Genomic DNA, 21,854 nt, shown 5'->3' on the forward strand with positions numbered 1-21,854 from the left:
TTGGGTGAAACATTTCAACTGATTATCAGTTTCTTCTTTCTGTATCACAGGATGTGTCAGAAGTTCAGGTGAACAGTTCTGTGGTTTATAGAAACCGTGACGCCACTAGGTACTTTCCAATGAATGGGGGCTTTATAGTGTGAACACCCCCATAAATAAATGCAATGACTATTTTTCGCAACTAAACAGAAAACATGTCCAGTCAATGCAACGCGCCTGATTACAATATGTACAATTTTATTTAGTATTTGTAGATTTTTAAATATATACATCAAGTGTGGTTCCCCTTCGACTCCATTCAGATGTTGTGTCTCAGGCCTGAGTGACTGAGAGCTGATTGTAGGATGAGTGGCTGCAGGTGTGCCGTGCTGAGGCTCGTTGTCTGCAGGAGGTTTAAAAGGCTCCTCTGCTGCTCAGTGGGTGAGAGCGGTGTGTGTGTGTGCAGTCTGAGCCAGTGTGCAGTCTGAGCCAGTGTGCCCTTTTTGAGTGACCGCCATGGCGTCCTTGTGTTTCGTGCTCCTCTTGTCCGGCCTCTGCGTTCAGTCATCTGTGGCCTTCCCACCGACACTTCACACGCAGCATGCTGCTTCGCTTCAGACCCCCGAGCTCACGAAGAGCCAGAGCTCCCAGCTCACTGGGCCCGAGCATTCGAAGGCTCCAGCTGAGGAACCGGAGCAGGTGAGCACCGTCCGAGTGACCTGCCACCCGGACTCAATGGAGATCACCATCCAAGCCGACCTGTTTGGAGTCGGAGCTCCTGTTCAAGGGCACGAGTTGCGCCTCGGGGTGGAGAACAATGCCTACTGTAGAGCTGTGGGCATTTCACGAGAAGAGTACAGGATTTTTGTCGGCCTCATGGACTGCGGCACCAGACACTGGGTAACCGTTAGTTTGTAGCATTTCAGGCGGCTCTACATGTTTGACCTTCTGCTTCTCAACACATCTCTATTCCACAGATGACTGACGACAACCTGGTCTACACAAACCTCCTCATATACTCCCCCGAGGCCTCTCCGGACGGGCTGATTCGAATGGAGGGCGCTGTCGTTCCGATTGAGTGTCACTATGACAGGTCTGTTTACAGCGACTCTTACATCCTCACCGTGCAACGTGTCGCTCTATAACTCGTCTTTCGTTTTGCAGGAAGTACAGTTTGTCCAGTTCCTCCCTCACACCGACCTGGATCCCCTTCATGTCGACACAAGCTGCAGTGGAGACCCTGGACTTCAACCTGAGAATCATGACCAGTGGGTTGTTTAAATCTAATGCGACCTTTCCCTTTTCTTGTATGCTGACTGTTTCTTTTTCTTTTCTTTTTGTGCAGATGACTGGCTTTATGAAAGGGGCTCTAACGTGTTTTTCCTCGGCGAGCCCATCAGCATCGAGGCCTCGGTCCGAGCTGGACATCACATGGGGCTGCGTGTGTTTGTGAGCAGCTGTGTTGCTACACTTGACCCGGACATTTACTCCGTGCCCAGATACGTCTTCGTTAATAACGGGTAAGCACATTAATTAGAGAATCTCTATTTTAAAAGGAGGATGAACTCATCAGTCCTGTCTGGAGTGAGAAGGTATATGAAGCTTGTTGTGGCTCTACAGGAAGCTGAAGTCTGACACCAGATCTAGTGACGTACTTGAAAGTGTCAGTTGGATATGAGGTGAAGCACGTTTCCAGGAACCCGTCCTTCATCTGTTTGAGGCGTGACACAGCAGCTAGTGCAGTGCAGTTGGAGTTTGCAGGCTCTTAAACTAAATGGGTTTTTTTTAAGGGCCTCAAACGGTGAATTATTGTGCTGGTAGAATGAACAAATGATGTTTCGGCAGGTCCTGGAACAGCCTAACCACCAAACACAGTTTGAAATTTAACTAGACGTGTCCGGACTGAATCCTTAACCTCAAATGTTTGCAGTTTAGTAATGTAGGAACAATGTTTGTTTGAACATAAGATCTCTGGATGTACAAGTTTGTCTTTGGCTTTTTTTGTGTGGTGACCTGATTGCTTTCTTTTAGTTGCTTGGTTGACTCCCAGCTTCCTGATTCGAGGTCCCACTTCTTACACAGGATGCAAGATGACAAGCTCCGCATGGTCATTGATGCCTTTAGGTTTCAAAATGAGGACAGAGGAGAGGTGAGATCACATTTTAAAACTGTTGTAAGACATTACCGCTCGTATTGTTTGTTCAATACTTGTGTTATTCCCCCCCCCCCTTCACATAGCTCTACGTCACCTGTCACCTGAATGTCGTACCGGTCAATAACGCAGAAGCGCTGAATAAGGCCTGCACTCTTATAAACGGAAGGCAAGTGATATCTGCTCTGGTGTGAAAATGTCAAATGCGTTCGGTGGGTGGGCTGAGAATCTCCAATCTTCTTTTTTTTTTTTTTTTTCAGATGGCACTCAGTTGACAGTAATGACTTCCTATGTGGACAATGTCAAACCCCAAATGAAGCTGGCCAAACCCTCGGTAAGCCTAGCAGCCCCGGCAAGTATAGTCCCCGTGGGTTTGGGAAGCCAACTGAACCTAAACCCTCATGGAGAAGTCCACTGAAGGCCAATATAGGTAAGATCTCTTATAATGGAAAATGGCATATTGTTCAGATCTTAGCTGGTTTTGGTTCCCCCTGTGATAAAACTATAATCGAGTTTACCACTAGATGTCAGGCTTTCCCCTGGTTTGGTCCTCCATCATTGGTAAAGCTGTGGATTTGTGCTCTTAGTGTGGGAACAGGAGGCAAGTGTGGGTCCAATGCTGGTCTTACCTGCTAAACCCAGGAGTGGGCCTCTCCCTGTGGAAGATCTCCCTCCTGTTCTCAATCAAATCAGCAGACCTTCCCTCTACAGCAGCCGGTGGAGAGGTGGAGTGACCGACAGAAGAGTTGGTGCGTGTCTGAATCAAAACATTATCTTTACCAATGTTGAGCTGTTGGGCCACAACGTTTGATTTGTATGGCTAAAAAAACAAACTACTTTAATCCTAGATCTGAAGCCGCTCCGTGGTCCATCTACACCAGACCTGGTGGAGGAAGGAGAAGACAAAATTGGAACAGGTAAAGCCTGAAGAGACTTGACTAAATCTCATTTTCCCTTTCTTTTTTTCTTTTTTTTTTATAAACATGACAAGTCTTCTCTTCCTACAGATGGAGATGAAGAAAATGAGATGGCACCTCTAGAAAGGATTGCTCCTGAGATCACGATGAAATCAAACGGTGCAGCGATGGACAACGTCTCCACAACAGACTCCACTGACGTCCCCCCCCACCGCTCTGATTAAACTGGAAGTGACTCTGTCAAATGCAACTGCTACAGAATCTGACACGAATTACCCAAAGAGAAAATAAACTATTGCTTACTAAATGTTTGCTTTGACTCTGGATGTATTAATGTTTAGTTTAAGATTTACAGAGGTGTTCAGTTGAAACTTTTTTTCTGTGGCAGGTAAAGTTAATACTCAGGAAATCAGAGGTCACAACGCCTCTTACTATATCGACAAACAATCCTGGATCCAACTTGACTCATTCAACATTCTTCCAAACTTCATGGTTCTGTCCAGTAGTTTTTGCATAATCCTAAAAATTGACCAAAGGTTTATAGAGGTGTGTTCAGTAGGTTTGTTGCTGTGCAAAACTTTCCTTTAGCGCACGCAGCATAGTAAACTTAATGTTGATGGACTAAAACCTCCCATTTAGTAAAATTGGAGCAGTGGTTGCTCAAATTGTACCAAATCAAAATCTGTAAAGCATGCAGAGCCTCAACTTGGTTATTAATGCAGGGGAAATTATTGAAACTTATTTTGCATTTGTAGGGTTCATACACCGTCACCTTATCGTGGTGGAGAGGTTTGCGTGAACCTGAGGGCTGTGTTGTCTGGAGCCTTGTGCTCCTGGTAGGGTCTCATGGCAGAGTGGTCTCAGGTGAGGGGCCAGACTAAGAATGGTTCAAAAATCCTCAATGAATATTGAAAAAAGAGGAGATGGGGGGGAGGGCTCGATGGCGAGCGCCGGGTTTGCCACGGAGCCCGGTCGGGCACAGCCCGAACAAACTACGTGGCACCCCCCCTCTCTTCATCTCATGGGCCCACCACCTGTGGGAAGACTCGTTGGGGTCGGGTGGCAGCGAAGGTCAGGGGTCTCGACGGACCAGACCCGGGCGGCAGAAGCTGGCTCTGGGGACGTGGAACGTCACCTCGCTGTGGGGAAAGGAACCGGAGCTTGTGAGGGAGGTGGAGCGCTATCAGTTAGATCTGGTGGGGCTTACCTCCACGCACAGTCTCAGCTCTGGTACCGTACTCCTGGATAAGGGTTGGACTCTATTCTTCTCCGGAGTTGCCAAGGGCGTGAGGCGCCGGGCGGGTGTGGGGATACTCATAAATCCCCGGCTGAGCACCACGGTGTTGGAGTTTACCCCGGTAGATGAGAGGGTCGCCTCCCTGCGCCTAAGGGTTGTAGGGGGGAAAACTCTGACTGTTGTTTGTGCGTATGCACCAAACAGCAGCTCAGAGTACTCGGCCTTCTTGGAGACCCTGAATGGAGTCCTGTATGGGGCTCCAGTAGGGGACTCCGTAGTTCTGCTGGGTGACTTCAACGCCCACGTGGGCAACGATGGAGACACCTGGAGAGGCGTGGTGGGGAGGAACGGCCTCCCTGATCTGAACCCGAGCGGTCGTTTGTTATTGGACTTCTGTGCTAGTCATGGATTATCCATAACAAACACCATGTTCGAACATAAGGGTGCTCATAAGTGTACCTGGTACCAGAGTACCCTAGGCCGAAGATCAATGATCGATTTTGTGATCGTGTCATCTGATCTGAGGCCGCATGTTTTGGACACTCGGGTAAAGAGAGGGGCGGAACTGTCAACCGACCACCATCTGGTTGTGAGTTGGATCAGGGAATGGGGGAAATTTCCGGATAGACCTGGTAAGCCCAAACGAGTAGTGCGGGTGAACTGGGAACGTCTGGAGGAGGCCCCCGTCCTAGGTATCTTCAACTCACACCTCCGGCGGAGTTTTTCTGGCATTCCTGTGGAGGTTGGGGGCATTGAGCCGGAGTGGGCGGTGTTCAAAGCCTCCATTGCTGAAGCTGCAGCGGCTAGCTGTGGCCTCAGGGTCTTAGGCTCCTCAAGGGGCGGTAACCCTCGGACACCTTGGTGGACACCGGTGGTCAGGGAAGCCGTCCGATTGAAGAAGGAGGCCTTCCGGGATATGATATCCTGGAGGACTCCTGACTCGGTTGCAGGGTACCGACAGGCCCGAAGGGCTGCAGCTGCTGTCGTGTCGGAGGCTAAGCAGCGGGTGTGGGAGAAGTTCGGAGAGGCCATGGAGAAGGACTTTCGGTCGGCGCCAAAGTGTTTCTGGAAGACTATCCGGCACCTCAGGAGGGGGAAACGGGGAACCATCCAAGCTGTGTACAGTAAGGATGGGACTCTGTTGCCCTCAACTGAGGAGGTCGTCGGACGTTGGAAGGAACACTTTGAGGAACTCCTGAATCCGAATAACACGCCCTCTATGTTGGAGGCAGAGCTCGAGGTTGATGGTGTTTCGTCGTCAATTTCCCTGGTGGAGGTCACTGAGGTAGTCAAACATCTCCGCAGTGGCAAAGCCCCAGGGATTGATGAGATCCAGCCAGAAATGCTAAAGGCTCTGGGTGTTGAGGGGCTGTCATGGTTGACACGCCTATTCAACATCGCGTGGGAGTCGGGTACAGTGCCAAAGGAGTGGCAAACCGGGGTGGTGGTTCCCCTGTTCAAAAAGGGGGACCAGAGAGTGTGTGCCAATACCCGGGGTATTACACTTCTCAGCCTCCCTGGTAAAGTCTACTCCAGGGTGCTGGAAAGGAGGGTTCGGCTGATCGTCGAACCTCAGATTGAAGAGGAACAATGCGGTTTTCGCCCCGGACGTGGAACTACGGACCAGCTCTTCACTCTCGCAAGGATCCTGGAGGGGGCCTGGGAGTATGCCCATCCGGTCTACATGTGTTTTGTGGATCTGGAGAAGGCGTATGACCGGGTCCCCCGGGAGAAACTGTGGAAGGTGCTGCGGGAGTATGGGGTAAGGGGGTCTATCCTCAGGGCCATCCAATCCCTGTACTCCCAAAGCGAGAGCTGTGTTCGCGTCCTCGGCAGCCAGTCAGTTTCGTTCTCAGTGGGTGCTGGTCTCCGCCAGGGCTGCGCCTTGTCACCAATCCTGTTTGTGATATACATGGACAGGATATCGAGGCGTAGTCGTGGTGGGGAGGGGTTGCAGTTCGGTGGTCTGAGGATCTCGTCACTGCTTTTTGCAGATGACGTGGTCCTCATTGGATCATCGGCCTGTGACCTTCAGCACTCACTGGATCGGCTGGCGGCCGAGTGTGAAGCGGCTGGGATGAGGATCAGCACCGCTAAATCTGAGGCCATGACTCTTAGCAGGAAACCGATGGATTGCTTACTCCGGGTAGGAAATGAGTCCTTAGCCCAAGTGAAGGAGTTCAAGTACCTCGGGGTCTTGTTCGCGAGTGAGGGTACTATGGAGCGTGAGATTGGCCGGAGAATCGGAGCAGCGGGGGCGGTATTGCGTTCGCTTTACCGCACCGTTGTAACGAAAAGAGAGCTGAGCCGCAAGGCAAAGCTCTCGATCTACCGGTCGATCTTCGTTCCTATCCTCACCTATGGTCATGAGGGCTGGGTGATGACCGAAAGGACGAGATCGCGGGTACAAGCGGCCGAGATGAGTTTTCTCAGAAGGGTGGCTGGCGTCTCCCTTAGGGATAGGGTGAGAAGCTCAGCCATCCGTGAGGAACTCGGATTAGAGCCGCTGCTCCTTTACTTAGAAAGGAGTCAGCTGAGGTGGTTCGGGCATCTGGTAAGGATGCCCACTGGGCGCCTTCCTTGGGAGGTGTTTCAGGCACGTCCAGTGGGGAGGAGACCTCGGGGAAGACCCAGGACTAGGTGGAGAGATTATATCTCAACACTGGCCTGGGAACGCCTCGGGATCCCCCCGTCAGAGTTGGTCAATGTGGCCCGGGAAAGGGAAGTCTGGGGCCCCCTGCTTGAGCTGCTCCCCCCGCGACCCGACCCCGGATAAGCGGACGAAAATGAGATGAGATGAGAGGGTTCATATTGAGTGAGGATTTTCAGTGATACACTAAAAACAATGCACCTGACTTTACTTTGACAAATCTATACAGTAAAAATGTTTATTCAGTATGTAGGTAGTCAGAGAGGTCCTGAACACAGGCATATCAGTCTCACTCTAAACTTATTGAGCAAAGTGCTTTTATAGAACTTTGAAATATCCAGAAATGAACTGATTTGATTGTACATGTTGGATTTTACTTTGAAAAATCTCAATCTATTCAGTAAAAATGTTTGATAATCAGTAGGTAGGTAGTCAGAGAGGTCCTGAACACAGCATATCAGTCTCTCTCGGAGCTTATTGAGCCTAGTGTTTTTAAAGTACTTTGAAGTATCCTGAAATGATCACTTCCACAGTGAAATGTTGGACTTTACTTTGAAAAATCTCCAAATCTATACAGTAAACATGTTTGATATTCAGTATGTAGGAGAGCACAGAGAGGTCCTGAACACAGGCATATCAGTGAGTGCAGCAGAATTTCTGTGTCGGCTGATTTGACCACAGAGATGCGAGTGTCGGCTGGCTTGACCACAGTTCTCCACGCTGCAGGGATTCTTCGGCTGCACGTCTGCTTGTTTCAGATGGTGCTGAGTTCGGAGCCTGGACTGGTATCGGCTGGATGGGGCCAGTGCAAACCCATATGACGTCATACAGGGGAGGAAGTATTTGTAGATTTTTAAATGTATACATCAAGTGTGGTTCCCCTTCGACTCCATTCAGGTGTTGTGTCTCAGGCCTGAGTGACTGAGAGCTGATTGTAGGATGAGTGGCTGCAGGTGTGCCGTGCTGAGGCTCGTTGTCTGCAGGAGGTTTAAAAGGCTCCTCTGCTGCTCAGTGGGTGAGAGCGGTGTGTGTGTGCAGTCTGAGCCAGTTTGCCCTTTTTGAGTGACCGCCATGGCGTCCTTGTGTTTCGTGCTCCTCTTGTCCGGCCTCTGCGTTCAGTCGTCTGTGGCCTTCCCACCGACACTTAACACGCAGCATGCTGCTTCGCTGCAGACCCCCGAGCTCACGAAGAGCCAGAGCTCCCAGCTCACTGGGCCCGAGCATTCGAAGGCTCCTGCTGAGGAACCGGAGCAGGTGAACACCGTCCGAGTGAACTGCCACCCGGACTCAATGGAGATCACCATCCAAGCCGACCTGTTTGGAGTCGGAGCACCTGTTCAAGGGCACGAGTTGCGCCTCGGGGTGGAGAACAATGCTTACTGTAGAGCTGTGGGCATTTCACGAGAAGAGTACAGGATTTTTGTCGGCCTCATGGACTGCGGCACCAAACACTGGGTAACCGTTCGTTTGTAGCATTTCAGGCAGCTCTGCATGTTTGACCTTCTGCTTCTCAACACATCTCTATTCCACAGATGACTGACGACAACCTGGTCTACACAAACCTCCTCATATACTCCCCCGAGGCCTCTCCGGACGGGCTGATTCGAATGGAGGACGCTGTCGTTCCGATTGAGTGTCACTATGACAGGTCTGTTAACAGCGACTCTTACAACCTCACCGTGCAACGTGTCGCTCTATAACTCGTCTTTCGTTTTGCAGGAAGTACAGTTTGTCCAGTTCCTCCCTCACACCGACCTGGATCCCCTTCATGTCGACACAAGCTGCAGTGGAGACCCTGGACTTCAACCTGAGAATCATGACCAGTGGGTTGTTTAAATCTAACGTGACCTTTCCCTTTTCTTGTATGCTGACTGTTTCTTTTTTCTTTTCTTTTTGTGCAGATGACTGGCTTTATGAAAGGGGCTCTAACGTGTTTTTCCTAGGCGAGCCCATCAGCATCGAGGCCTCGGTCCGAGCTGGACATCACATGGGGCTGCGTGTGTTTGTGAGCAGCTGTGTTGCTACACTTGACCCGGACATTTACTCCATGCCCAGATACGTCTTTGTTAATAACGGGTAAGCACATTAATTAGAGAATCTATTTTTTAAAAGGAGGATGAACTCCCATCAGTCCTGTCTGAGTGAGAAGGTATATGAAGCTTGTTGTGGCTCTACAGGAAGCTGAAGTCTGACACCAGATCTAGTGACGTACTTGAAAGTGTCAGTTGGATATGAGGTGAAGCACGTTTCCAGGAACCCGTCCTTCATCTGTTTGAGGCGTGACACAGCAGCTAGTGCAGTGCAGTTGGAGTTTGCAGGCTCTTAAACTAAATGGTTTTTTTTTTAAGGGCCTCAAACGGTGAATTACTGTGCTGGTAGAATGAACAAATGATGTTTCGTTGTCTGCATTCTTTTCCACACAAGCAGGCAGGTCCCAGAACAGCCAAACCACCAAACACCGTTTGAAATCTAACTAGACGTGTCCGGACTGAATCCTAAACCTCAAATGTTTGCAGTTTAGTAATGTAGGAACAATGTTTGTTTGAACATAAGATCTCTGGATGTACAAGTTTGTCTTTGGCTTTTTTTGTGTGGTGACCTGATTGCTTTCTTTTAGTTGCCTGGTTGACTCCCAGCTTCCTGATTCGAGGTCCCACTTCTTACCCAGGATGCAAGATGATAAGCTCCGCATGGTCATTGATGCCTTTAGGTTTCAAAATGAGGACAGAGGAGAGGTGAGATCACATTTTAAAACTGTTGTAAGACAATACCGCTCGTATTGTTTGTTCAATACTTGTGTTATTTCCCCCCCCCCCCCCCTTCACATAGCTCTACGTCACCTGTCACCTGAATGTCGTACCGGTCAATAACGCAGAAGCGCTGAATAAGGCCTGCACTCTTATAAACGGAAGGCAAGTGATATCTGCTCTGGTGTGAAAATGTCAAATGCGTTCGGCGGGTGTGCTGAGAATCTCAAATCTTCTTTTTTTTTTCAGATGGCGCTCAGTTGACAGTAATGACTTCCTATGTGGACAATGTCAAACCCCAAATGAAGCTGGCCAAACCCTCGGTAAGCCGAGCAGCCCCGGCAAGTATAGTCCCCGTGGGTTTGGGAAGCCAACTGAACCTAAACCCTCATGGAGAAGTCCACTGAAGGCCAATATAGGTAAGATCTCTTATAATGTAAAATGGCATATTGTTCAGATCTTAGCTGGTTTTGGTTCCCCCTGTGATAACACTATAATCGAGTTTACCACTAGATGTCAGGCTTTCCCCTGGTTTGGTCCTCCATCATTGGTAAAGCTGTGGATTTGTGCTCTTAGTGTGGGAACAGGAGGCAAGTGTGGGTCCAATGCTGGTCTTACCTGCTAAACCCAGGAGTGGGCCTCTCCCTGTGGAAGATCTCCCTCCTGTTCTCAATCAAATCAGCAGACCTTCCCTCTACAGCAGCCGGTGGAGTGACCGACAGAAGAGTTGGTGCGTGTCTGAATCAAAACATTATCTTTACCAATGTTGAGCTGTTGGGCCACAACGTTTGATTTGTATGGCTAAAAAAACAAACCACTTTAATCCTAGATCTGAAGCCGCTCTGTGGTCCATCTACACCAGACCTGGTGGAGGAAGGAGAAGACAAAATTGGAACAGGTAAAGCCTGAAGAGACTTGACTAAATCTCAAAGTTTCCCTATCTTTTTTTTATCTTTTTTTTTTTTTATAAAAATGACAAGTCTTCTCTTCCTACAGATGGAGATGAAGAAAATGAGATGGCACCTCTAGAAAGGATTGCTCCTGAGATCACGATGAAATCAAACGGTGCAGCGATGGACAACGTCTCCACAACAGACTCCACTGACGTCCCCCCCACCGCTCTGATTAAACTGGAAGTGACTCTGTCAAATGCAACTGCTACAGAATCTGACACGAATTACCCAAAGAGAAAATAAACTATTACTTACTAAATGTTTGCTTTGACTCTGGATGTATTCATGTTTAGTCTAAGATTTACAGAAGTGTTCAGTTGAAACTTTTTTTCTGTGGCAGGTAAAGTTAATACTCAGGAAATCAGAGGTCACAACGCCTCTTACTATATCGACAAACAATCCTGGATCCAACTTGACTCATTCAACATTCTTCCAAACTTCATGGTTCTGTCCAGTAGTTTTTGCATAATCCTAAAAATTAACCAAAGGTTTATAGAGGTGTGTGTTCAGTGGGTTTGTTGCTGTGCAAAACTTTCCTTTAGCGCACGCAGCATAGTAAACTTAATGTTGATGGACTAAAACCTCCCATTTAGTAAAATTGGAGCAGTGGTTGCTCAAATTGTACCAAATCAAAATCTGTAAAGCATGCAGAGCCTCAACTTGGTTATTAATGCAGGGGAAATTATTGAAACTTATTTTGCATTTGTAGGGTTCATATTGAGTGAGGATTTTCAGTGATACACTAAAAACAATGCACCTGACTTTACTTTGACAAATCTCAATCTATCCAGTAAAAATGTTTGATAATCAGTATGTAGGTAGTCAGAGAGGTCCTGAACACAGGCATATCAGTCTTACTCTGAACTTTTTGAGCAAAGTGTTTTTATAGAACTTTGAAACATCCAGAAATGAACTGATTTGATTGTACACATGTTGGACTTTACTTTGAAAAATCTCCAAATCTATTAAGTAATGTTTGATATTCAGTATGTAGGAGAGCACAGAGAGGTCCTGAACACAGGCATATCAGTGAGTGCAGTAGAATTTCTGTGTCGGCTGATTTGACCACAGAGATGCGAGTGTCGGCTGGCTTGACCACAGTTCTCCACGCTGCAGGGATTCTTCGGCTGCATGTCTGCTTGGTGTCTTGTTTCAGATGGTGCTGAGTTCGGAGCCTGGACTGGTATCGGCTGGATGGGGCCAGTGCAAACCCATATGACGTCATACAGGGGAGGAAGTATTTGTAGATTTTTAAATATATACATCAAGTGTGGTTCCCCTTCGACTCCATTCAGATGTTGTGTCTCAGGCCTGAGTGACTGAGAGCTGATTGTGGATTTGTGCTCTTAGTGTGGGAACAGGAGGCAAGTGTGGGTCCAATGCTGGTCTTACCTGCTAAACCCAGGAGTGGGCCTCTCCCTGTGGAAGATCTCCCTCCTGTTCTCAATCAAATCAGCAGACCTTCCCTCTACAGCAGCCGGTGGAGTGACCGACAGAAGAGTTGGTGCGTGTCTGAATCAAAACATTATCTTTACCAATGTTGAGCTGTTGGGCCACAACGTTTGATTTGTATGGCTAAAAAAACAAACGACTTTAATCCTAGATCTGAAGCCGCTCCGTGGTCCATCTACACCAGACCTGGTGGAGGAAGGAGAAGACAAAATTGGAACAGGTAAAGCCTGAAGAGACTTGACTAAATCTCATTTTCCCTTTCTTTTTTTCTTTTTTTTTTATAAACATGACAAGTCTTCTCTTCCTACAGATGGAGATGAAGAAAATGAGATGGCACCTCTAGAAAGGATTGCTCCTGAGATCACGATGAAATCAAACGGTGCAGCGATGGACAACGTCTCCACAACAGACTCCACTGACGTCCCCCCCACCGCTCTGATTAAACTGGAAGTGACTCTGTCCAATGCAACTGCTACAGAATCTGACACGAATTACCCAAAGAGAAAATAAACTATTGCTTACTAAATGTTTGCTTTGACTCTGGATGTATTAATGTTTAGTTTAAGATTTACAGAAGTGTTCAGTTGAAACTTTTATCTGTGGCAGGTAAAGTTAATACTCAGGAAATCAGAGGTCACAACGCCTCTTACTATATCGACAAACAATCCTGGATCCAACTTGACTCATTCAACATTCTTCCAAACTTAATGGTTCTGTCCAGTAGTTTTTGCATAATCCTAAAAATTAACCCAAGGTAACTAGAGGTGTGTTCAGTAGGTTTGTTGCTGTGCAAAACTTTCCTTTAGCGCACGCAGCATAGTAAACTTAATGTTGATGGACTAAAACCTCCCATTTAGTAAAATTGGAGCAGTGGTTGCTCAAATTGTACCAAATCAAAATCTGTAAAGCATGCAGAGCCTCAACTTGTTTATTAATGCAGGGGAAATTATTGAAACTTATTTTGCATTTGTAGGGTTCATATTGAGTGAGGATGTTCAGTGATACACTAAAAACAATGCACCTGACTTTACTTTGACAAATCTATACAGTAAAAATGTTTGATATTCAGTATGTAGGTAGTCAGAGAGGTCCTGAACACAGCATATCAGTCTCACTCTGAACTTATTGAGCAAAGTGCTTTTATAGAACTTTGAAATATCCAGAAATGAACTGATTGGATTGTACATGTTGGATTTTACTTTGAAAAATCTCAATCTATTCAGTAAAAATGTTTGATAATCAGTAGGTAGGTAGTCAGAGAGGTCCTGAACACAGCATATCAGTCTCTCTCGGAGCTTATTGAGCCTAGTGTTTTTAAAGTACTTTGAAGTATCCAGAAATGAACTGATTTGATTGTACACATGTTGGACTTTACTTTGAAAAATCTCCAAATCTATACAGTAAACATGTTTGATATTCAGTATGTAGGAGAGCACAGAGAGGTCCTGAACACAGGCATATCAGTGAGTGCAGTAGAATTTCTGTGTCGGCTGATTTGACCACAGAGATGCGAGTGTCGGCTGGCTTGACCACAGTTCTCCACGCTGCAGGGATTCTTCGGCTGCATGTCTGCTTGGTGTCTTGTTTCAGATGGTGCTGAGTTCGGAGCCTGGACTGGTATCGGCTGGATGGGGCCAGTGCAAACCCATATGACGTCATACAGGGGAGGAAGTATTTGTAGATTTTTAAATATATACATCAAGTGTGGTTCCCCTTCGACTCCATTCAGATGTTGTGTCTCAGGCCTGAGTGACTGAGAGCTGATTGTAGGATGAGTGGCTGCAGGTGTGCCGTGCTGAGGCTCGTTGTCTGCAGGAGGTTTAAAAGGCTCCTCTGCTGCTCAGTGGGTGAGAGCGGTGTGTGTGTGCAGTCTGAGCCAGTTTGCCCCTTTTTGAGTGACCGCCATGGCGTCCTTGTGTTTCGTGCTCCTCTTGTCCGGCCTCTGCGTTCAGTCGTCTGTGGCCTTCCCACCGACACTTCACACGCAGCATGCTGCTTCGCTTCAGACCCCCGAGCTCACGAAGAGCCAGAGCTCCCAGCTCACTGGGCCCGAGCATTCGAAGGCTCCAGCTGAGGAACCGGAGCAGGTGAACACCGTCCGAGTGACCTGCCACCCGGACTCAATGGAGATCACCATCCAAGCCGACCTGTTTGGAGTCGGAGCACCTGTTCAAGGGCACGAGTTGCGCCTCGGGGTGGAGAACAATGCCTACTGTAGAGCTGTGGGCATTTCACGAGAAGAGTACAGGATTTTTGTCGGCCTCATGGACTGCGGCACCAAACACTGGGTAACCGTTCGTTTGTAGCATTTCAGGCAGCTCTGCATGTTTGACCTTCTGCTTCTCAACACATCTCTATTCCACAGATGACTGACGACAACCTGGTCTACACAAACCTCCTCATATACTCCCCCGAGGCCTCTCCGGACGGGCTGATTCGAATGGAGGACGCTGTCGTTCCGATTGAGTGTCACTATGACAGGTCTGTTAACAGCGACTCTTACAACCTCACCGTGCAACGTGTCGCTCTATAACTCGTCTTTCGTTTTGCAGGAAGTACAGTTTGTCCAGTTCCTCCATCACACCGACCTGGATCCCCTTCATGTCGACACAAGCTGCAGTGGAGACCCTGGACTTCAACCTGAGAATCATGACCAGTGGGTTGTTTAAATCTAACGTGACCTTTCCCTTTTCTTGTATGCTGACTGTTTCTTTTTTCTTTTCTTTTTGTGCAGATGACTGGCTTTATGAAAGGGGCTCTAACGTGTTTTTCCTCGGTGAGCCCATCAGCATCGAGGCCTCGGTCCGAGCTGGACATCACATGGGGCTGCGTGTGTTTGTGAGCAGCTGTGTTGCTACACTTGACCCGGACATTTACTCCATGCCCAGATACGTCTTCGTTAATAACGGGTAAGCACATTAATTAGAGAATCTCTATTTTAAAAGGAGGATGAACTCATCAGTCCTGTCTGGAGTGAGAAGGTATATGAAGCTTGTTGTGGCTCTACAGGAAGCTGAAGTCTGACACCAGATCTAGTGACTTACTTGAAAGTGTCAGTTGGATATGAGGTGAAGCACGTTTCCAGGAACCCGTCCTTCATCTGTTTGAGGCGTGACACAGCAGCTAGTGCAGTGCAGTTGGAGTTTGCAGGCTCTTAAACTAAATGGTTTTTTTTAAGGGCCTCAAACGGTGAATTATTGTGCTGGTAGAATGAACAAATTATGTTTCGGCAGGTCCCGGAACAGCCTAACCACCAAACACAGTTTGAAATCTAACTAGACGTGTCCGGACTGAATCCTAAACCTCAAATGTTTGCAGTTTAGTAATGTAGGAACAATGTTTGTTTGAACATAAGATCTCTGGATGTACAAGTTTGTCTTTGGCTTTTTTTGTGTGGTGACCTGATTGCTTTCTTTTAGTTGCTTGGTTGACTCCCAGCTTCCTGATTCGAGGTCCCACTTCTTACCCAGGATGCAAGATGACAAGCTCCGCATGGTCATTGATGCCTTTAGGTTTCAAAATGAGGACAGAGGAGAGGTGAGATCACATTTTAAAACTGTTGTAAGACATTACCGCTCGTATTGTTTGTTCAATACTTGTGTTATTTCTTCCCCCCCTTCACATAGCTCTACGTCACCTGTCACCTGAATGTCGTACCGGTCAATAACGCAGAAGCGCTGAATAAGGCCTGCACTCTTATAAACGGAAGGCAAGTGATATCTGCTCTGGTGTGAAAATGTCAAATGCGTTCGGCGGGTGTGCTGAGAATCTCAAATCTTCTTTTTTTTTTCAGATGGCGCTCAGTTGACAGTAATGACTTCCTATGTGGACAATGTCAAACCCCAAATGAAGCTGGCCAAACCCTCGGTAAGCCGAGCAGCCCCGGCAAGTATAGTCCCCGTGGGTTTGGGAAGCCAACTGAACCTAAACCCTCATGGAGAAGTCCACTGAAGGCCAATATAGGTAAGATCTCTTATAATGTAAAATGGCATATTGTTCAGATCTTAGCTGGTTTTGGTTCCCCCTGTGATAACACTATAATCGAGTTTACCACTAGATGTCAGGCTTTTCCCTGGTTTGGTCCTCCATCATTGGTAAAGCTGTGGATTTGTGCTCTTAGTGTGGGAACAGGAGGCAAGTGTGGGTCCAATGCTGGTCTTACCTGCTAAACCCAGGAGTGAGCCTCTCCCTGTGGAAGATCTCCCTCCTGTTCTCAATCAAATCAGCAGACCTTCCCTCTACAGCAGCCGGTGGAGGGGTGGAGTGACCGACAGAAGAGTTGGTGCGTGTCTGAATCAAAACATTATCTTTACCAATGTTGAGCTGTTGGGCCACAACGTTTGATTTGTATGGCTAAAAAAAAACAACAACTTTAATCCTAGATCTGAAGCCGCACCTTGGTCCATCTACACCAGACCTGGAGGAGGAAGGAGAAGACAAAATTGGAACAGGTAAAGCCTGAAGAGAGTTGACTAATTCTCAAAGTTTCCCTTTCTTTTTTTTTCTTTTTTATAAACATGACAAGTCTTCTCTTCCTAAAGATGGAGACGAAGAAAATGAGATGGCACCTCTAGAAAGGATTGCTCCTGAGATCACGATGAAATCAAACGGTGCAGCGATGGACAACGTCTCCACAACAGACTCCACTGACGTCCCCCCCACCGCTCTGATTAAACTGGAAGTGACTCTGTCAAATGCAACTGCTACAGAATCTGACACGAATTACCCAAAGAGAAAATAAACTATTGCTTACTAAATGTTTGGTTTGACTCTGGATGTATTAATGTTTAGTCTAAGATTTACAGAAGTGTTCAGTTGAAACTTTTTCTGTGGCAGGTAAAGTTAATACAGAGGAAATCAGAGGTCACAACGCCTCTTACTATATCGACAAACAATCCTGGATCCAACTTGACTCATTCAACATTCTTCCAAACTTCATGGTTCTGTCCAGTAGTTTTTGCATAATCCTAAAAATTAACCAAAGGTTTATAGAGGTGTGTTCAGTGGGTTTGTTGCTGTGCAAAACTTTCCTTTAGTGCACGCAGCATAGTAAACTTAATGTTGATGAACTAAAACCTCCCATTTAGTCAAATTGGAGCAGTGGTTGCTCAAATTGTACCAAATCAAAATCTGTAAAGCATGCAGAGCCTCAACTTGGTTATTAATGCAGGGGAAATTATTGAAACTTATTTTGCATTTGTAGGGTTCATATTGAGTGAGGATTTTCAGTGATGCACTAAGAAAACAATGCACCTGACTTTACTTTGACAAATCTCAATCTATTCAGTAAAAATGTTTGATAATCAGTATGTAGGTAGTCAGAGAGGTCCTGAACACAGATGTATCAGTCTCACTCTGAACTTATTGAGCAAAGTGTTTTTTATAGAAATTTGATGTATCCTGAAATGATCTATTCCAGTGAAATGTTGGAGTTTAATCTGAAAAATCTCCAAATCTATTCAGTAAAAATATTTGATATTGAGTATGTAGGTAGTCAGAGAGGTCCTGAACACAGGCAGAGATGGGCAGTATTGCAATTACTTGTATTTGAAATACGTATTTTGTAATTTGTATTTGATATTGCCGATAAAAATCAAATGTAATTAGTAACAAAATACTATAGAGTTGAGTAATTTAGTATTTTAAATATTCAAAATACTTTCTCCAATAATCAAAAAGCAGTTCACAAGTTCAGTCTTCAGATCTTCAAGTGCAGCAGATGGTCTTGCAAGGTAAACATTTTATCTGAGTGTGACATGTCAACTAGCTTGGATGTATAACTTATTTCAGGGTCTGGCTACATTATATAGCCTATTGGTGATGGTTTTAATATCAACGTAGTGATCGATGCTAACATGCTAATGAAGCTAGCATGCTGGCTATGCTAGTGCATAACTAGTGTTTAGCAAGTTAATTTATCAGTTGAGTAGCTAGCTATAGGAAGAGGGAGATTGGGAGCTTGTATGTTCATGATAACCTTATCTAGAGACGTCTGCCCATCTAATCTTGCACTGTATTACAAGTTTTGCTTTATCTTCTCAATGTGAATGTCATAATGCCATATCAGTTGTTGGGTCTCAAGAACCAAAATGGAAGGATTATTATGTCATAAATATGTCAGTGTGAATATTACACTTAACACTAATATATAACTATGGCCTACCATGCCACTACTCAATGTAAGAGAGAAATTAGTAGGCTACCATGTCACTGGCCAAGGTTCAGTAAAAGAGAAGTAAGTAGGCTACTCACTTGTTTAGTTATTTTTCTGTGCAGAACTTTATGTACAGTAATTTATTTAGGCTATTTACCTGTGTAAAACTAGTTTTAATTCTATTTTTTGCTTTTATAGTATACATAGGCCTAATGGGTGATGCTATTCATATGTGATGAATATTTGTTTTTGGGCTGTTTACCCATTAAAATATATATATACAGTGGAGGAAATAATTATTTGATCCCTCGCTGATTTTGTAAGTTTGCCCATTCACAAAGACACAAACAGTCTATAATTTTAATGGTAGGTTTATTACAATAGTGAGAGATGGAATATCAAAAGGAAAATCCAGGAAATCACTTTAAATAAAATATATAAACAGACTTGCATTTTATCGAGTGAAATAAGTATTTGATCCCCTGCCAATAAATGGCTTAGTACTTGGTGGCAAAACCCTTGTTGGCAAGCACAGAGGTCAGACGTTTCTTGTAGTTAATTACCAGGTTTGTGCACGTATCAAGAGGAATCTTGGTCCACTCCTCTTTGCAAATCATCTCCAAATCCTTAAGGTTTCGAGGCTGTCGCTTCGCAACTCGAAGCTTCAGCTCCCTCCACAGATTTTCGATGGGATTAAGGTCCGGAGACTGACTTGGCCACTCCATGACCTTAATGTGTTTCCTTTTGAGCCACTCCTTTGTTGCCTTGGCCGTATGTTTTGGGTCATTGTCCTGCTGGAAGACCCATCCACGACCCATTTTCAGTGCTCTGGCGGAGGGAAGAAGGTTGTCACTCAGGATTTTACGGTACATGGCCCCGTCCATCTTTCCATCAATGCGGTGAAGTCGTCCTGTCCCCTTAGCAGAGAAACACCCCCAAAGCATAATGCTTCCACCTCCATAATTGACGGTGGGGATGGTGTTCTTGGGGTCATAGTCAGTATTTTTCCTCCTCCAAACACGGCGAGTCGAGTTGATGCCAAAGAGCTCAATTTTGTTTTCATCTGACCACAGCACTTGCTCCCAAGACTTCTCTGAATCATTCAGGTGATCATTGACAAACTTCAGACGGGCCTGTACATGTGCATTCTTGAGCAGGGGGACCTTGCAGGCACTGCAGGATCTTAATCCATTGCGGCGTAGTGTGTTCCCAATGGTTTTCTTGGTGACTGTGGTCCCAGCTGCCTTGAGATCATTAGCAAGCTCCTCGCGTGTAGTTCTTTGATCATTTCTCACCTTCCTCATCATCAGTGATACCCCACGAGGTGAGATTTTGCAAGGAGCCCCAGAACGAGGACGATTGATGGTTGTTTTGTGCGTCTTCCATTTTCGAACGATCGCACCAACAGTTGTCTCCTTCTCACCCAGCTTCTTGCCTATGGTCTTGTAGCCCAATCCAGCCTTGTGCAGGTCTACAATCTTGTCCCTGATGTCCTTAGACAACTCTTTGGTCTTGCCCATGGTGGAGAGTTTGGAGTCTGACTGATGAATGCATGTACAGGTGTCTTTTATACAGGTGATTGGTGACTGATTGACACACAGGTGTCTTTGCTGCAGGTAACATGTTTTTTTCAGTGTATCTAAGGAGTAGGAGTATTTAACCAGTCTGTGGGAGCCAGAATTGTTGATGGTTGGCAGGGGATCAAATACTTATTTCACTCGATAAAATGCAAGTCTGTTTATATATTTTATTTAAAGTGATTTCCTGGATTTTCCTTTTGATATTCCATCTCTCACTATTGTAATAAACCTACCATTAAAATTATAGACTGTTTGTGTCTTTGTGAATGGGCAAACTTACAAAATCAGCGAGGGATCAAATAATTATTTCCTCCACTGTATATATATACAGTGGTGGACAAAATTATTAGAACATCTTTAGGATCTGACAAAATTGACTTTTTTTTGCCTCCAAATCATGATTTAATGTAATAATCTTCATGAAACACGCAGATGGTCGCTCGGAGCACAACCAAATAACAGATGAAGTGAGTCCTACTGTTTTTATCCACTTTTAACTTTAATATTTGGTACGTCCACCTTTTAGCAGCACATCTCTCTGGCATAGTGTCAATATATTTCCTAAGAACTTCAACCCTAATTTTATCCCATGCCTTCTGCAACTCAAGCCAAAGGCTTTCCTTTGAATGTACAATAGATCTGTCCAGTTTATCATGTTTTGGAGGTAAAAAAAAGGTAAATTTTGTCAGATCCTAATGGTGTTATAATAATTTCAGTCACCACTGTATATATATATACATAATCAATCAAGTTGTTGTCTTTTATTAGCTCTGCTTAGTTACACTGACATTCCGTGACTGTTCTTCCTTTTTGTGGGGTTCACCAGAGCTTTGTGTAAATTATACAGCCCAAACCTGAATGCTCTGCTATACCAAATTGTGAGGAAACAAAAAATTCAGAAAAAGTATTTCCTATATTTTAATTACAAAATACATGTATTGTATTTTGTTACATTTTCTGGCACCAGTATTTTGTATTTTATTTTGATACATTTATTTGAGGGGTATTTTGTATCAAAATACATTTTGATGTATTTTTGCCCATCTCTGAACACAGGCATATCAGTCTCACTCTAAACTTATTGAGCAAAGTGCTTTTATAGAACTTTGAAATATCCAGAAATGAACTGATTTGATTGTACATGTTGGATTTTACTTTGAAAAATCTCAATCTATTCAGTAAAAATGTTTGATAATCAGTAGGTAGGCAGTCAGAGGTCCTGAACACAGCATATCAGTCTCTCTCGGAGCTTATTGAGCCTAGTGTTTTTAAAGTACTTTGAAGTATCCTGAAATGATAACTTCCACAGTGAAATTTTGGACTTTTCTTTGAAAATCTCCAAATCTATACAGTAAACATGTTTGATATTCAGTATGTAGGTAGTCAGAGAGGTCCTGAACACAGGCATATCAGTCTTACTCTGAACTTTTTGAGCAAAGTGTTTTTATAGAACTTTGAAATATCCAGAAATGAACTGATTTGATTGTACACATGTTGGACTTTACTTTGAAAAATCTCCAAATCTATACAGTAAACATGTTTGATATTCAGTATGTAGGAGAGCACAGAGAGGTCCTGAACACAGGCATATCAGTGAGTGCAGTAGAATTTCTGTGTCGGCTGATTTGACCACAGAGATGCGAGTGTCGGCTGGCTTGACCACAGTTCTCCACGCTGCAGGGATTCTTCGGCTGCATGTCTGCTTGGTGTCTTGTTTCAGAGGGTGCTGAGTTCGGAGCCTGGACTGGTATCGGCTGGATGGGGCCAGTGCAAACCCATATGACGTCATACAGGGGAGGAAGTATTTGTAGATTTTTAAATGTATACAACAAGTGTGGTTCCCCTTCGACTCCATTCAGGTGTTGTGTCTCAGGCCTGAGTGACTGGGAGCTGATTGCTGGATGAGTGGCTGCAGGTGTGCCGTGCTGAGGCTCGTTGTCTGCAGGAGGTTTAAAAGGCTCCTCTGCTGCTCAGTGGGTGAGAGCGGTGTGTGTGTGCAGTCTGAGCTAGAGTGCCCTTTTTGAGTGACCTCC

The 21,854-nt window shown here is 45.5% G+C and overlaps 3 protein-coding genes across 3 annotated transcripts; all 3 read left to right on the forward strand.

The window, feature by feature from the left end:
- Window positions 1-495: 495 nt before the first annotated feature.
- LOC128458030 (zona pellucida sperm-binding protein 3) lies at window positions 496-3,309 on the forward strand. The gene is made up of 10 exons (XM_053442632.1): window positions 496-879; window positions 957-1,072; window positions 1,144-1,247; window positions 1,325-1,499; window positions 2,011-2,128; window positions 2,218-2,300; window positions 2,392-2,561; window positions 2,719-2,880; window positions 2,980-3,048; window positions 3,139-3,309. Exons 1-10 carry the CDS (start codon window positions 496-498, stop codon window positions 3,270-3,272), a joined length of 1,515 nt encoding a protein of 504 aa, XP_053298607.1. The 3' UTR covers window positions 3,273-3,309.
- A 4,697-nt stretch (window positions 3,310-8,006) lies between these two features.
- LOC128459105 (zona pellucida sperm-binding protein 3-like) lies at window positions 8,007-12,597 on the forward strand. The gene is made up of 12 exons (XM_053444214.1): window positions 8,007-8,390; window positions 8,468-8,583; window positions 8,655-8,758; window positions 8,837-9,011; window positions 9,553-9,670; window positions 9,765-9,847; window positions 9,932-10,101; window positions 10,259-10,408; window positions 10,512-10,580; window positions 11,986-12,135; window positions 12,239-12,307; window positions 12,398-12,597. The coding sequence occupies exons 1-12, from the start codon at window positions 8,007-8,009 to the stop codon at window positions 12,595-12,597; spliced, it is 1,788 nt and encodes a 595-aa protein (XP_053300189.1).
- A 1,394-nt stretch (window positions 12,598-13,991) lies between these two features.
- Window positions 13,992-16,431, forward strand: LOC128459106 (zona pellucida sperm-binding protein 3-like). Its single transcript, XM_053444215.1, has 8 exons — window positions 13,992-14,375; window positions 14,453-14,568; window positions 14,640-14,743; window positions 14,822-14,996; window positions 15,507-15,624; window positions 15,714-15,796; window positions 15,881-16,050; window positions 16,208-16,431. The coding sequence occupies exons 1-8, from the start codon at window positions 13,992-13,994 to the stop codon at window positions 16,429-16,431; spliced, it is 1,374 nt and encodes a 457-aa protein (XP_053300190.1).
- The last annotated feature ends 5,423 nt before the right edge of the window (window positions 16,432-21,854 follow it).

This window comes from Pleuronectes platessa, chromosome 16 (genome assembly GCF_947347685.1).
Source record: "Pleuronectes platessa chromosome 16, fPlePla1.1, whole genome shotgun sequence".
In the NCBI taxonomy this organism is placed as follows: domain Eukaryota; kingdom Metazoa; phylum Chordata; class Actinopteri; order Pleuronectiformes; family Pleuronectidae; genus Pleuronectes; species Pleuronectes platessa.

Coding starts and splice junctions, on each gene's coding strand:
- LOC128458030 (XM_053442632.1), top strand. CDS start 496: ATGGCGTCCTTGTGTTTCGTGCTCCTCTTGTCCGGCCTCTGCGTTCAG. Junction 1,073..1,143: donor ATTGAGTGTCACTATGACAG/GTCTGTTTACAG, acceptor TTCGTTTTGCAG/GAAGTACAGTTTGTCCAGTT. Junction 3,049..3,138: donor AGAAGACAAAATTGGAACAG/GTAAAGCCTGAA, acceptor CTCTTCCTACAG/ATGGAGATGAAGAAAATGAG.
- LOC128459105 (XM_053444214.1), top strand. CDS start 8,007: ATGGCGTCCTTGTGTTTCGTGCTCCTCTTGTCCGGCCTCTGCGTTCAG. Junction 9,671..9,764: donor AAAATGAGGACAGAGGAGAG/GTGAGATCACAT, acceptor CCCTTCACATAG/CTCTACGTCACCTGTCACCT. Junction 12,308..12,397: donor AGAAGACAAAATTGGAACAG/GTAAAGCCTGAA, acceptor CTCTTCCTACAG/ATGGAGATGAAGAAAATGAG.
- LOC128459106 (XM_053444215.1), top strand. CDS start 13,992: ATGGCGTCCTTGTGTTTCGTGCTCCTCTTGTCCGGCCTCTGCGTTCAG. Junction 14,744..14,821: donor CAACCTGAGAATCATGACCA/GTGGGTTGTTTA, acceptor CTTTTTGTGCAG/ATGACTGGCTTTATGAAAGG. Junction 14,997..15,506: donor TACGTCTTCGTTAATAACGG/GTAAGCACATTA, acceptor GCTTTCTTTTAG/TTGCTTGGTTGACTCCCAGC.